The sequence below is a fragment of the Drosophila innubila genome, assembly GCF_004354385.1.
Source record: "Drosophila innubila isolate TH190305 chromosome 3R unlocalized genomic scaffold, UK_Dinn_1.0 2_E_3R, whole genome shotgun sequence".
Taxonomy (NCBI): Eukaryota; Metazoa; Arthropoda; class Insecta; order Diptera; family Drosophilidae; genus Drosophila; species Drosophila innubila.
In genome coordinates, this window is record NW_022995380.1 from 4,074,284 (window position 1) to 4,088,936 (window position 14,653).

Below are 14,653 nucleotides of genomic sequence, written 5' to 3' on the forward strand. Positions count from 1 at the left end.
TCGTTTAAATTTGAAACCTAACGTATTCTTCATGTTAAGGTATATTAAATTAACCGACTATTTAGCCGCAAATAGACCAAACTATCGTTTTTCCATTGAAACAATTATTTTCTCTAATCAAATTTTAGTGTTTAATTTAATTAACAAAAGATTCTTATTTTATATGTATAAAACTCCACTTAAGTAAGATTAAATTTGGCAAATTAACTCAAAATTAAAATAAGAATTAAAAAAACACTTAAAAACTCAGTTCACAGCAATTGAATTAAAACTAGTAAATAAATAACTAAACATATGTGGCTTCACATTCCAAAGAGACCTTTAAGGTCATCAATGGAAAGCTTGGAGCTAACTTTGCCCGTTAGTACACCATCAGCGAGTTCCAGTTTGCGATCTTGTAAAGCCTTTATCTGCTGCTCGACGGTGTCTACACACACCAGCTTATAAATGATCACATCTTTTTTTTGGCCAACGCGGTAAATACGATCTTGGGCCTGGGCCTCTAACTGTGGATTCCAGTGTAGGTCCAACAGTATCAAATGATTGGCACCAATCAAATTAAGTCCAACACCACCAGCTGTCAGGGATAGCAACAGAATGCGCTTTGGATTGCGCGGATCGTTAAACTCATTGACAATACTCTGACGATCCTTGACGGGTATGGAGCCATTTAGTGACAATGTAACTAGTTTCTCCCTTTGCAATATGTCCCGCATAATATCAAGCACCGATGTCCATTGGGAAACAACGATTGCCTTATCCTTCGTTTTAAGCACGGATGTCTTTAAAATATCCATAACCTTATGCATCTTTGAAGATGGACGTTTCAGATTGAATACAGGGTTGCTGCGCTTCAATACATTCTGTGATGCCTTGGCCAGACGTGCCTCATCAGCTCCGGCGGACGAGCGGCGTGAGGAGCCGCCATTGTTGTTGATATCCATCTTTTTAAGCTGCGCCAACAGATCAATTTCCGGTGTATAGCTATTCCTACCACCATGATCCATTTTACCAGCATCGTCCTCCAGCATCTAAAAAAGGATTCATTTGAGCATATAACCAGATATATTTAAAATAATATTCATATAGTTACAGCATCTATAAGTCCAGGATGACAGCATATTTGACGGAGTCTCAATAAAAGGACCAATATTTCGTGTGATTTGACTTCCTTACTTTGTCCAGCCATGCGCGCGAATTTCTCGTGCATCTTGAAATAGGCACCATTAGGATCCTTAATCTGATTGTATGTCGGCTTGCGTGAATCTTTAATAAAGTTCGAATCGGAATCCTTTTCAGCACGTTGGAACAGAAACTGGGCGAATAATGTGCGAGAGTAGGTCATAACCCTTTGATATACATTCATCTCATCGGTATCAAGACTCATTTCCATTAATCGAATCTCTTTTTTGGGCAAATTGTTTAGTTTGCCATCCAATTGGAGTTGCGCCTTGGTGCGTCGTAGCATTAATGATTTCATCAGCAGATTGAGACGTTCCTGTCCATCGCTGCTCTTGTTGTCAATCCACGTCTTCCATGTAGCCAAATCATCGAAAGGCGAACAGCGCAGAAACTTCAATAGTGCATAAACATCAAGTTCCTTATTCTGAATGGGAGTTCCAGTGAGTGCCCAACGGAACTTGCCCCGCAACTCACTGACAGCTTGCGATGACTGCGCCATGTGGTTGCGCACAACATGAGCCTCATCCAGAATGATGCGCCGCCATTTGACACCATACAGTGCGCCCTTACTCGGAACATCTCGTGCCACTAGATTGTAGGTGGTGACGACCATGTCGTATGTGGACAATTGCTTAGCCATTGTCTCTCGATTAGTGCCATGATGGACGCATACAGTGAGCCGTGGACGCGACATCTTTGAGCTGACCTCACCCTCCCACTGACGCAGCAAACTTGCGGGACAAACCACCAATGTGCCACCATTGTAAGCCGCCTATAAAAAAAAAAATATTAAGCTAAAAACTGGAATCTATCGAAAATTTAACCAGAAGGCACAAGCAAAATTGACTCTGTTTCCAATTTGTTTTTGAACAAAATTCCAAAAGTGTCTGAGCAGTAACAATTTAAAATAACACTTTTGTACAATAAATAAAAAAAACATCTGCTTACAAAAGCAAAACAATGTAATGGTTTTTCTAAAATTTTAAATTAATTGTTAACATATTTATCGGCTGATAGTTATACTTTGTACATTTTTTTAAATATATTTCAAGTTAACTAGGAGCAGTCGACAAAGGATCAATTGATAGAAAAATTAAATTTGGAAATATGATTTGAAATTAATAATTTAATTAGGTTACAAAAATTTTAAGTAAAAGCAAAATAAATATTAAAGTAACAAAAATAATAATAATAAGTGTGGGAAATATTGGAAAATAAATCAATTTTTACAATTGAATTAAAGGATTGAGGAAAACACAGAAAAAACGGAAATAAAATTGATCCGATTCAATAAGTATTAGTAGTTTTATCAAGTTAAAAATAACATTTTTAATATTGGGAAGAGCAGATTCTGAGCTGAAAACCCGACAAAGTTTATTGTAACCAGGATAGAAAATTCGGAAAGGTTCATGCAAAGAATACATGCGAATAAATTAAGTAGGTTAAGGTTACGAGTATGTCTAAAGGGAACAGAAAAAAACTGAATAAACATATAAACATGTGTTAATTTTTAATTTAAAAAAAAGTAATATTTTCTGGAACTAAAGAGCTGTGTTAATAAAAAGTATATTGCTTGAGCAACGACCACAGAAAGCGAAACCAACCGAAACTCTCCCAAAACTCCATACATTTTTGCGATATATTCGGATGGTTTCGATTTTTGTGGCACTGAATAAGTCACTTTTAATACTGTTTATTTGTGTTGAGTGTTGAGCTATATTGGCGACCTCTGACTTTAACTGACCTTGCGACCCTTTGATTTCCAGCCCCCGTTGCTTTTGCGATTCTTGGCCCTGTCTTCGTCTTCCTCGTCGCTGCTGGTGGAATTGGCGCCAGCACCGCTTCCCTGGCGAGTCTTACAAGCGAGCACAAGGGCTATCATGGTTAGAGTCTTGCCAAGACCCATATCATCGGCTAAGATGCCACCGCATGGACGCTGCTGTTCGCGCCATGTCATCCAGGCCAGCGCATGCTTCTGGTGATCCATTAACTTTACCTTTAGCCCAGGTGGATCATTGGCCAATACATTAGCCCGCGGACAACTCTTCAGTGATCCGTGCAGTTCCTATAAAAAGTAAAGGCATTAATGAAGGTTTAACTCAAACCAAGAGATTCGCATTAAGTAACTTGTTCAGTTTAGCATGGTGCGACTTCTAATCAGGACGTGCTCCTTGAACAACGCCCGCACAGTAACTCGTGCCCAGGCGCCATCAGTTGAGACACGCATCTCAGATATCCGTTCTAGACAAACTCATCATATAGAAGGAGTATAATAGGGAAACAATGGACACCACATACGCACCTTGAGGGAATCCAAAGTGAGTGCCTTCTGTGCATTGAATGTGGCCATTCCTTTGGCGGTTGCATTCGTTGGCTGTATACGATTCACTCCAGCCGACAGCTGATCCCAGTCGGGCGTGTCCTGTTCAGATTTCTTTGCCTTGGTTAGCTTTAATTTAGGCATCTCCTCTTTGACCTTAAGACCTTGCAGATACTTTGATTTAATGTCAATGTCCTGCCGCAATCCTTCGACACGCTTCCGGATCTGTATACCCTTGTCGGGCAGCTTGTGAGACACCTTCTCGTACATCTTTAGTGCCTCCTTCAGCTCGCCATGTAAGTCACTCAACTTTTTGGACTCCTTCTCATAGAAATCAGGCGACACTCTCTGGGTAGGCGTTACCTTCTTGATTGCAGCTTTAATGGTGGGCTGCACCAACTTACTGGGCTTGACCCTTGGAGCAGTTGCTCCACTGCGTGGCGAATTGTCTCGAGATTTGCGATTGCGAGTTGGAGGCGCCAATACATTCTCCTTGTAGCTATCATCGTTGTCGGAGCTGCTGGGAATTTCAATGGTGGTCTTCTTATTGCTTAATAAGAGCACATCACTGTCAGATGAATCGTTTCTGGGTGATCTGTGCTTTTGCTGCTTTTCAGCGATTGGAGACAGTGTCGGGAACAGCGAATCCTCGACAAATTGGGTCGAGTAATACGGCGAGAGGGCGTCATTATCGGTTGCCCGGCGATAGCGCTCTGCCGCCGCCTCTTCGCGTTCCACATCCTCGTCGTACGTTTCATCCGCACTGGCATTGCCTGGACTTACGGCTCCAGGCTGCTCCTCATCGCTGTAGTCTATCTCACTGGAATCATCGCTCATGTCCAGTGGTCGCACACCCGTTATACTCATCAGTGTGCGCGGCGACAGACCACGCTGATCGAGCTCATCCTCCTCCTCCTCATCTTCGCTGTCACTAAAACCAGAGATGTCACTGCGACTTGCGAAACCACCTTACAAAAATCACAGTTTTAGTTTGGTTTTAGTGGTCACATTTGTTGTCTCACCTCTAGCGCTACTTGCGGCCAATTCCTCCTCGTCGCTATCGTACTCCTCGCTGTTGCTGTACATATTTACATTTAAGCGAAAGGCAGCGACGCTACAAGCAATAATTTACGCGCGAATTTATTTCATTTCAAGTAGCTGTAAATATTTTTTTAAAATGTCTACTCTGATAAGGCTGCCACCTGGATAATAATAAATGCAGAAAAAAATATCGAATGCTATCGATTCTTAGATTTTTGCACGTTCTCGCAACTTGGCAGCGCTACAGAATTTAAATTTAATTGAATGCAAATTTCAAAATTCAATAACTTTGAAATAGCTTAATAAAATTATTATCAAATGATGAAAAGAAAAAACTTGAAATTGGATAAAATTACGGAAAACATTTTAATAAAGGTTTGAAGGTCGTCACCTCTCGGGGAGAGAAATTACAAAATTCAATTCTAAAAAAAAAATAAATATATCAAAAAATTTAGAAAATTCCAACAAAAATTCGCACAAACTTAAAAAATTCAAGCTTTAAAATTAAGAAAAATTCCAATTTAGTTGAATTTTCAAAGTTGTAACTGAATTTTTTTTTATTAAATTAGAACAAGCTGCCATATCGGTAAATTCTGCAGGGTGGCAGCCTTTGGACCAGCACAAAGAAACCGGGTGTTCTATCTTGAAAGTTGCGAAATTCGTTCGAGTTTCTGTATTGTATTTTTTTTTAAGTATCCTCGCCCAATGTCCCAAGTAAAAGGTAACTTTAAATTATTGAAATAATTTGTCGTTTACTATAAATAATATAAGAATTTTAAAAAAGATGCAGCTTCGCCGCAACTGCTCAAGCAAATGCAGAGCAGAGTTTCTCATGATGCTAATTCAACAGTTTGCGAGATATTTGATAGTGTGTATTATTACGTTTTTTAAAGTTATTATTAACATTAACATCTATCAAACTAAAAGGTGACAGCGATGACTCCGTTGTGGAAATTCCCTGCAGCCAAATATACGTTAGCCGCATTAAGAATGACGATGATGATTGTTTATTGAAAGAGATCAAGGATGAACCAAGGTGCTCTACAGCAAGGAATAGCTTAAGCACTAGCTATGAGAGTGATGGATCAGTTGTGGAAATTGCTGGCAGTCCAATATATACCGGTGGCAGCAATAATGTTGATAAAGATGACTGTATATTGTTAGATATCAAGGATGAACCCAATTGCATATCATTTGCAGCAAGGAAAGGTGATGAATCAGCTGTGGAAATTCCCGACAGTCCAATATGCCCCGGTGGCAGCAATAATGATAATGCTCACTATAGTCCACTTGGGAAGATCAAAGGTGAGCCGAAAGAAGATGAGAACAATCCGTCGCCGTCTTATGCAGATTGCAAGAGTGAACTTAACGAGAAGAAACCAGGTCCATCTCTACTAGAAGAAGCAGGCCTTAAAGCTGACTATGCGAGCGATGAGAATGCCATCTATGTGAGCGAAGAGATTTACGACAGAGAGAAGGACAATTTCGATGCGCTGGTCCAGGAGACGATTTCCGCTGAAAAGCAACGTGTAAAACTGGAAAGCCAAGGCAAGGATAACAGAGAGCTGCTCCAAGCTGAAAAGGAAGTGCTCAAGCTGAATGAACGCCTCGAACTGATGTCGCAATATATGGATAACCTGAGAACAGGAGATCAAGATCATGCGGATAAGTTAGAGAAAGAAACTCAGTTGGAAACTGATGAGAAGCCCAGTTGGGCACATCTCTATGCGGGCGTCAATCGATATCGCCATAAGGCTGAGGGATCGGTGGCCGAGTTTTATCAACATAAATCCAACATTATATCCGGCCTAAAGGTGAGTACAAAAGAAAGAAAATAAGAATGGTACAATGTAAAAATAGAACACGAGTGTAGAAAGAAATTCAGAGCTACAAAGTTTAAAAATCGAAAGATCAACTAACTATAAAATCAAAAAAGAAAGGCTATCTTTGTTACTCTTGCAGATGCACTGTATTTAATTTCGACAGATCGTTCCTATGACAGCTATATGATATAGTAGTGTTTTTTTAACTAAATTTGGTTAGCATGCATAAGACAATAAATAAAGCAATCCGGGAGTTTCATTGTGTGTGGTATCAAATAAGAAAAAAGTTTTATTTTTAACTGTTAAATGGTTCATATGAAAAAGTATTTCGATAGGAAGGTAGATCAAAGTTATGGATGTGGGTAGAAGTTATTAATTAATTAAATTATGTTATACTTGTAGTACTAAGAGACGGATTCATGTATAATGGTTAGTTTCGTGTCAACCAAAAATTAAATTCAGTTATGTTTCGTTTTTTAAACTAGCTTCGTTTTCAAATTTTTAATATTGATCTTATTAAATAGATCTCTTTTGAAATTAAAAAGTTTTAGATTATATTTTAAAGTTTTTTTTTAAACATTCACTTTAAGAAACCAATATAACCTAAACTCTAACGCTTATATTTCGAATTGATATCCTGCTAAATATTTGAAAGTAACTTAACTTTTTCGCTTTCTTTAATAAAAGTTTCAAAATAACTCTTGAATGCAAATTTAAAGATAATTGATATGTGGTCATTTTTATTTGCAGAACTTATAACAGTTACTGTCCCTGATTTAAACTATACCAAGCATTATTTTACGACTTAATGTAGAAGGAGGATTTGTTGACAAAAGTTAATTTTGATTACAGACACTTTTTCAACCGGAAGGACCGCCGCCCAGCGCAGCGGAGTTTGCAGGACAGCCGAAGGCGCTTACGGTGTCGTTACTGCATCATCAGGAGGTGGGACTCAGGTGGCTGATGTGGCGCGAGAGTCAGAAAATTAGTGGCGGTATCTTGGCCGACGACATGGGCTTGGGGAAAACGTTGAGCATGATTGCGTTAATCCTGGCTAGCAATGAGAAGAAGAAGCAGAAAAAATCCAGTTGCTAAAAATCAATTTGATTATAAAAGATCGTTTGAGCAACAGTTGCAACTCCACAAGAAGCAGCAGTCGCCATTGAAGCGCATACGTATATTTGATGATAGCGACAGCGAGGATGAGCATCCAGTTTTGCCTCCCAAGCGGGAATATCTGCCACCTGAGGCAGATGACGATGAGGAAGAAGATTTCCTGTTATCGAATCCTGGGAGGAACAACAGCGCGTGCACCTTAGTCATCAGTCCCATGAGCGTGATGTCTCAATGGGCTGACGAGGCTGTCACCAAGGTCAATCAGAATGCTCTCAAGGTACATATCTATCATGGAGCCGATCGTCGTCGTTGCATTGAACTGTCGAAATTCCGTCGCATGGACATGGTGATCACTTCTTATAGCACTGCCGTTTCCGAGTATACTCGCTTTGGAAGCGCCTCCTGGCTGTTCAGCTTGGAGTGGGATCGTCTGATCCTGGATGAGGCGCATATAATACGTAACACAAAGACCGCCTGCTGTCAGGCCGTGTCCGCCATTAAGGCCAAATGCCATTGGGCGCTAACCGGCACGCCCATTCAGAATCGCGCCTTGGATTGCTTTGCACTGCTTAAATTCCTAAATGTTCCAAACTTTACGGATCTGCAGCAGTGGCGTCGCCACCTCAACGAAGGCCTCGACGGTCACCGTCGCATGAGTTACCTTATCAAGCCTTTAATGCTGCGTCGGACCAAGTTGCAACTGCAGGCATCTGGTGAGATGCCTCCATTGCCGCCATTGCATGTAAAGCTCATCGATGTGATCCTCTCCCCGCCAGAAATAAGTGTCTATAAAATACTCTCCGCCATATCCGTAAAGATCTTTGCTCAATTTCTCCGGCAACGTGAACAGAACAACGAAGATCTTTACTATTATGCTAATCATGGTAGGCCCAACTTTATTGTCGATGAAATTGACAGTAAATATCACGATATGTATGAAAACTTCCTGCGTTCCATTGGCTACAATCCGCGGGCGCGTGTCAAAGGCATTGTTATATTGGTTCTTCTGCTGCGACTGCGACAATTCTGCTGTCATCCTGGTCTCATGGTGAAGGTAAGTGTGATTTGTTCTATCAAACATGACATCTCTTTAACGCTTTTCCTTTAAAAGATGCTGTCTGGTCAAATGGATGAGTCCGAAAGTGATGAGGAAGACGGCGTGGAGAATGAGAAGCCTGGAGATCTGAATTTCGAAAGGTTGGAGGAAGATTTACTTCAAGACGACAATAAAGGCGTCAAAACTGATGAAGATAAGAAGCCAGAGGAACCAAATGACAAACAAGATGATACAATAAATATGGAAACGGCCATGAAGCTACTCCGTCCAAGTAATCCGATATTTGAATTTGAACGCGCGTCTGCCAAATGTAAATTGGTATTTTTCACACTGAAACAGCTGCTCCAGGAGACAAACGATAAAATCATTGTCGTCTCGCAGTGGACAAGTTTCTTATTCGTGATCAAGCAGCATTTGGCTTCCATTGGCCACGAGACACTTGATTTCAATGGCAAAATGGATGCCATGCAACGCAAAGAAACGCTCAGTGAATTTAATAAATTCTACAACAACAAGCGCATCCTGTTGCTCTCGTTGACAGCTGGCGGCGTGGGACTCAATCTGAATGTGGCCAATCATTTGCTTATGGTCGACTTACATTGGAATCCACAGCTCGAGCGTCAGGCTCAGGATCGCATTTATCGTTATGGTCAAAAGAAAACCTCATATATTTATCGGTTTATGTGCAAGGACACGGTGGAGCAGCGAATCAAGGCACTGCAGGATTACAAAATGGAAATATCCAATGTGGTCCTAAGTCATGATAGTCAACTTCCTAAGTCCAGCAGCAATGGGCTCAGCGTGAAGGATATGAAAAAACTTTTCGGCATGTGCTAAGCTAATCTAGACTTCCTGAAAATGCTCACCAAAGAATATGAGATAATTTTTAATATTTATCTTGACGTCGATAACCTGACGATATTCGAATATACTCGTACTATATTCTGGTAATATCGAATTTCGAAAATCTAGAATAGCTCTGTAATAGAATATACCACACGTATAAATCGAAAAGAAGAATATCAATTAAGTTTCCATTTTTTTTTAAGTCTAAAGATAAAACCTCGTTTAAAGCATAACTATCTATAAATAAAAGACTTCAGATATTTCTGTCAGGACAATATTCAATATGCGTTTGATCTGCGTTTAATCTGAATAAGATTAAAGATATGTTCTTAATCAATTTATGTTTGTATCATCCATTAAAAAGAGAATAAGATTAAAATTATATTCGACATAAAATTAAGTTTAAATGTTTCATTAAAAAATGAATAACAAAATGAAAATTTTCGCTTTGGTCCTTAATCATTTTACTCTACTTTCTCTCATTTAAGTATCTCAAGAAGATTTTTGTCATGTGCTAAGCTAACACAGAATGGCTTCCTTAACTCTCACTGAGGAGTATAAATACCCTAGTATACATTTTTCCAACTAATGTTAAAGATACTACCTCAATTAAAGTTTGCAATATATATTACAAATAAAAAGGAGATAATTCTCTCAGTTAAATCTATAATTAACAACAAATACAATATCTACCTGTATCGAAATGGAGTTGTTTTTATTATTCGAAATATAACAAAAAGTAGTTATTAAACAAATGAGGGAATGGACAATATATTGGTACTATATTGTGGTGTAGTGCAAGGAACGTTGTCATCATCTACTTCTTGAGGATGCTATTGACGGCACAGACAATGTTGCGAGCCGAGATGCCAAACATGTCGATGAGGACAGCGGGTGGTCCAGAACGGGGTACAGTGGGCACAAACAGATGCTTCACCACAAAATTGCGATGCTCGGCCAAAGCGCTAAGCACAGCCTCACCAAGTCCACCTTGCCTGTTGGAGGAGAAGATGATGTTTTAGCTACTAAGATCAAAGGATCAACCTGGGGGCACATACTGGTAATGATCCTCGACAACAACGATACGTCCGCCGCACTGTTTGCCCTGCTCCAGAATCAGGTCGACATCCAGAGGCTTCACCGTGAAGGGATCAATGACACGGGCCGTGACGCACTCCTTCTCCAGCTGCTCGGCGGCGGACAGGCACTCGTAAAGCGTAATACCGGCTCCAATGAGGAGCACCTCATCGGATGGCTTCTGTCGCACAATCTTGCCACGTCCAACGGTAAACTGCTCATCGTTGTTGTAGATGACAGCAGTGTTTGGACGCGAGGTGCGAATGAAACAGACGCCCTTGGTATTGGCCGCCAGTTCGACAGCACGTTCCGTGCTCACCGCATCCGAGGGATAGAAGATGGTGCTGCCGGGAATAGTGCGGAACATGGAGATATCCTCTAGACCCATCTGGGAGGGACCATCCTCGCCAATGCTGCAACCGCAATGAGATCCTACAAAGTTGACGTTCGTCTGGGAAATCGCACCCATGCGGATCTGATCGAAGGCACGCGTAAAGAACGTCGCAAATGTCGAGACAAAGGCCACCGTGCGACGACGACAGGCGGCGCCAATGGCCACGCCCACCAGATTCTGTTCGGCAATGAAGCATTCAATATAACGCTCTGGGTAAGCGTTGCGCAACTTGTCCGAATATGTCGAGTTCTTTGTATCGCCATCGAGGGCAATCACACGATCATTATCGGCACCAATCTTGGCCAGAGCCGTACCATACGCCAAGCGGGTGGCCACTTGATCTCCCAGCTTGTAGTTGGGCGGGGAGCAGAGCTTCACATTGTTAATGTCCACCTCGGGTGCCATGGCCATTTTGCAAAGCTTCTTAGGTGTCATCTTCACATTCTGGCTGACAATTAATCCCTCCAGATGCTTGATCACGGTGGCTGCCTTATCGCCAAGTGGCTTGCCATGCCAGTTATCCTTATCCTCGATCTGGGGAAAGTCCTTGCCCTTCAGCGTCTTGGCGATGATGGCCGTGGGCTTGTTCTTTGTGCTCTCCGCACAGTGGAGTGCCTTGCACAGCTCCTCGATGTCATGTCCATCGACAACGAGCGCATTGAAGCCAAAGGCCTCCAGACGATCCCGATACACGTCCATCTTGTGCTGCAGCGAAGTGGCTTCCGACTGTCCCAGACGATTAACATCGAAGATCACGCACAGATTGTCCAGTCCATAGTGTCCGGCAAAGTGGAGCGATTCCCACACAGATCCCTCGGCGGATTCACCATCTCCTACCACCACATAGGTGCGATAGTCGGCCTTATCAAAGTTCTTGCCCACATAGGCCATGCCAGCGCCTACAGCCACGCCCTGACCCAAAGATCCAGTGCCCACATCAATGAAATTCAGACGCGGCGTTGGATGACCCTCCAGATCGCTATCGATCTTGCGCAAATTCTTCAGCTCCTCCACCGGAAAGAGGCCAGCCTCCGCCCAGGCGGCGTATAGAATGGGGGCAGCGTGTCCCTTGGACAAGATCAAACGATCGCTGGATGGATCACGTGGATGCTTCAAGTTCAAACGCATCTGCTGAAAGAACAGCACAGACATGATCTCCGCCAAAGAGCTGCATGATGTTGGATGTCTGCAGGGAGAAAAAGCGCAATAAATTGAGTTTTATTTAAGGATTCTTCGCTGGCACTGAGCCAACAAACAAGAGAAGGAAAAGCCACAAGTTGCCACTGGAGTATAATATTACATGTTGACGTCTGGGAATGTTTACAAATGCAAAATCAAAAAGAATGCCGAGGGAACATTGCACCAGTGCTGCCAAAACAACTATTTTTCCGTCAAGTTTGTCTTTTTTATAAGACCAATTGCAAAAAAAATTGGCAAACAATTCTGGCTAAAATATATCTTTTTTTTATTCTCCTAGCAAAAATAAATAAATCTACCCCCTTTTTACGAAATGATTGTGAGCGACATTTTTTAAGGATTTGACTTTTTGATGCAAAGTCTGGTTTAAAATCCTTAACACAATCCATTAAAAAATTATTCCAAAAGTTGAATTTTACTCATTTTCAAAACAACAAGATTTAAGTACAATTTAACAAATGATTTTTTTTATTTATTAAAATAAAAAATACTAATAATTCTAAAATACCACTCAAAATATTATGCAAGAAAAAAGTTTTAAGAAAAATTGTTCAAAAGTCACGCAATAAACCAAAAAGAATTTTGTAAAACTACTGTTCTTTAATTTAAAAATCTTTTAAACCTCTTTAAAATTGTTTTCAAATCAATTCAAATAAATAATAAAAAAAATTTATAAAATAAAATAAAAATGTTTATAACCAGATTTATTTCAGGTTTTTTTAGTTTATTTAAACCTTCTCTCCACTAAAAGCTAAAGCCCTACAAAAGTGGGCAACACTGAATTACACCCAGACGGGGGGCTCGTCTTTCCAGTCACATTTATATGTTTATCCAACTATGTATGTATTGGTATTTGTATATAAATAGGCCTTATCGTAGACACGTTTCGTGTAGGTTTCCAAGCCGAAACCGGTCCGAAATTTGCGCTTGCTTTGCATAAATAAATCTTTCGATTGCTTCTCCAATTCGCACAAAAGTTTCCACAAAAGATTCAAATGTCCCCTTGTTGTCCCGCTTTGCCTACTGATTATTAAGAACTAATGAAGGTGAGAGCGACGTTTGAATTTATTAATATTCCATAGAGTATTCGTGAAAACACTTGAGGACCAATAAAATCACCTCTGCCTAACCGACCAACTGTAGGTTATCTGTTACACCCCACAACTGAGGTCATACATAAAGTTAGTAAAGTAATTGATTTGATAAAGAAAAAAAATCACATATTAGTATTACATTTTTTTAAATGTAATAGTTAAGCACAATGTATCTTATTATTTCTTAAGCAACAATAATAAAACAAGAAGAAAAAAGTTAGAAAAGTATTATTTTTGCAAAATTGATTTTATTTTGTTAAAACAATTACTAGACTGACTGTAGATGAAGCAACGCTTATCAGTCGTTAAGCCACGTAAAGTGGTAAAGAATAGTTATCTATTTGGATATAGTACTTTAAATGCATTAACTACTTTACTTATCTAACATTTAGTGTAATTGCAAGGCTATAAAAACGTCAGCCATTAGCATTAATGTGTTTGTTGCGTTGCCAACTGAACGATTCAGAAACAGATTAATAATTTTTTGTTGCGCGTTGCCAACTGCACAATTTAATGGCAGCCTAATATAATTTATGTTGGGGCTTTAACATTTGTTGTTTGGCGTTTCCAAATGCGTTATCAAAACAACATGCTTTGCTCACGCGTTGCCAACCACTAGCAAAGTTTCATCGAGCTTTGTTTGAAGCGCCGCTGTGACTGTGTGTGTGTGTATGTGTGAGAAATGAATATGCTAAAAATTTACAGTAAATAAATTATATCATTTGTGAAGGTCAGCGAAGGTTAATTTAAAATTAAGTAAATTAATAAACGAAAACCAAATTACTGCACGCATCTTATCAGTATTACTACAAAAGTTGTGCATGTGTGTGGGCTTACTGCAAATGTATAACAAAACGTGCTTTATGGCACGGCGTTGCATTGAACGAAACACGTGGCTTCGAAGCCTTAAGCCGGGGGTCACCTTTGCCGGTCGTTGCGTTCGTCGCACGATCGCGCAACAAGTGCAAGGTGCACAACTTTTCCACGCCATTCTAAACGAAGTTATTGCTACCACTTACCCAGATTTGGAGGCCTCCGTGGCGTTAATGGAATGAATACGCAATTTATGCGCAACATCTTTCAAATCCTGAACAGTTTTAGCTTCTGGCTTGTGATACGACATATTGACAACGATTCGTGTTGTTGTTGCTTTAACTGATGAGTTGAATAGATTGTTCTTTTTTAACCAAAGGCTGACACTTCTATTTCGACAAACGACTGACAATAATGTTGCCGTTGTGTTAACCTAAGTTTTCTTGGTGTTGACACTTGTTTTAATCTCAACAACAATGAACCGTTGCAGCCGGCGAATGAAACCAAACTGCCGTCGTTGTTGATTTTGACTTGTATGGGAGCAATTCTGTCTGCCTGAGGCGACGTTGCCGTCGCAGTCACTTTCACACAAAATTTGCCTTGAAATTAAAGCGTAAGCTGAAACGGCTTTATTTGCTGTAAGCTGAAAAGAGATAGAATTGTGTACGTGAAGTTATCACTAGTGCTTTCAAG

At 40.4% G+C, this 14,653-nt stretch overlaps 3 protein-coding genes across 3 annotated transcripts; 1 reads left to right on the forward strand and 2 right to left on the reverse strand.

Annotated features, from left to right (window-relative positions):
* Nucleotides 1-113: 113 nt before the first annotated feature.
* Nucleotides 114-4,666, reverse strand: LOC117790853 (transcription termination factor 2-like). The gene is made up of 5 exons (XM_034630461.1): nucleotides 4,525-4,666; nucleotides 3,485-4,470; nucleotides 2,927-3,247; nucleotides 1,094-1,954; nucleotides 114-1,031 (listed from the first exon to the last, which is right to left on the reverse strand). The coding sequence occupies exons 1-5, from the start codon at nucleotides 4,586-4,588 to the stop codon at nucleotides 303-305; spliced, it is 2,961 nt and encodes a 986-aa protein (XP_034486352.1). The 5' UTR covers nucleotides 4,589-4,666; the 3' UTR covers nucleotides 114-302.
* A 660-nt stretch (nucleotides 4,667-5,326) lies between these two features.
* On the forward strand, nucleotides 5,327-9,731 carry LOC117792286 (transcription termination factor 2). Its single transcript, XM_034632350.1, has 5 exons — nucleotides 5,327-5,411; nucleotides 5,471-6,357; nucleotides 7,219-7,448; nucleotides 7,483-8,536; nucleotides 8,594-9,731. Exons 1-5 carry the CDS (start codon nucleotides 5,357-5,359, stop codon nucleotides 9,374-9,376), a joined length of 3,009 nt encoding a protein of 1,002 aa, XP_034488241.1. The 5' UTR covers nucleotides 5,327-5,356; the 3' UTR covers nucleotides 9,377-9,731.
* A 344-nt stretch (nucleotides 9,732-10,075) lies between these two features.
* On the reverse strand, nucleotides 10,076-14,478 carry LOC117789588 (transketolase-like protein 2). The gene is made up of 3 exons (XM_034628630.1): nucleotides 14,167-14,478; nucleotides 10,444-12,042; nucleotides 10,076-10,380 (listed from the first exon to the last, which is right to left on the reverse strand). The coding sequence occupies exons 1-3, from the start codon at nucleotides 14,268-14,270 to the stop codon at nucleotides 10,203-10,205; spliced, it is 1,881 nt and encodes a 626-aa protein (XP_034484521.1). The 5' UTR covers nucleotides 14,271-14,478; the 3' UTR covers nucleotides 10,076-10,202.
* Nucleotides 14,479-14,653: the final 175 nt, after the last annotated feature.

Coding starts and splice junctions, on each gene's coding strand:
- LOC117790853 (XM_034630461.1), bottom strand. CDS start 4,588: ATGTACAGCAACAGCGAGGAGTACGATAGCGACGAGGAGGAATTGGCC. Junction 1,955..2,926: donor GGAAATCAAAGGGTCGCAAG/GTCAGTTAAAGT, acceptor TTTTTTTTATAG/GCGGCTTACAATGGTGGCAC. Junction 1,032..1,093: donor ATCCTGGACTTATAGATGCT/GTAACTATATGA, acceptor ATCCTTTTTTAG/ATGCTGGAGGACGATGCTGG.
- LOC117792286 (XM_034632350.1), top strand. CDS start 5,357: ATGCAGAGCAGAGTTTCTCATGATGCTAATTCAACAGTTTGCGAGATA. Junction 5,412..5,470: donor AGTTTGCGAGATATTTGATA/GTGTGTATTATT, acceptor TCAAACTAAAAG/GTGACAGCGATGACTCCGTT. Junction 6,358..7,218: donor ACATTATATCCGGCCTAAAG/GTGAGTACAAAA, acceptor TTTTGATTACAG/ACACTTTTTCAACCGGAAGG.
- LOC117789588 (XM_034628630.1), bottom strand. CDS start 14,270: ATGTCGTATCACAAGCCAGAAGCTAAAACTGTTCAGGATTTGAAAGAT. Junction 12,043..14,166: donor ACGGAGGCCTCCAAATCTGG/GTAAGTGGTAGC, acceptor TTCTCCCTGCAG/ACATCCAACATCATGCAGCT. Junction 10,381..10,443: donor GTTGTCGAGGATCATTACCA/GTATGTGCCCCC, acceptor CTCCTCCAACAG/GCAAGGTGGACTTGGTGAGG.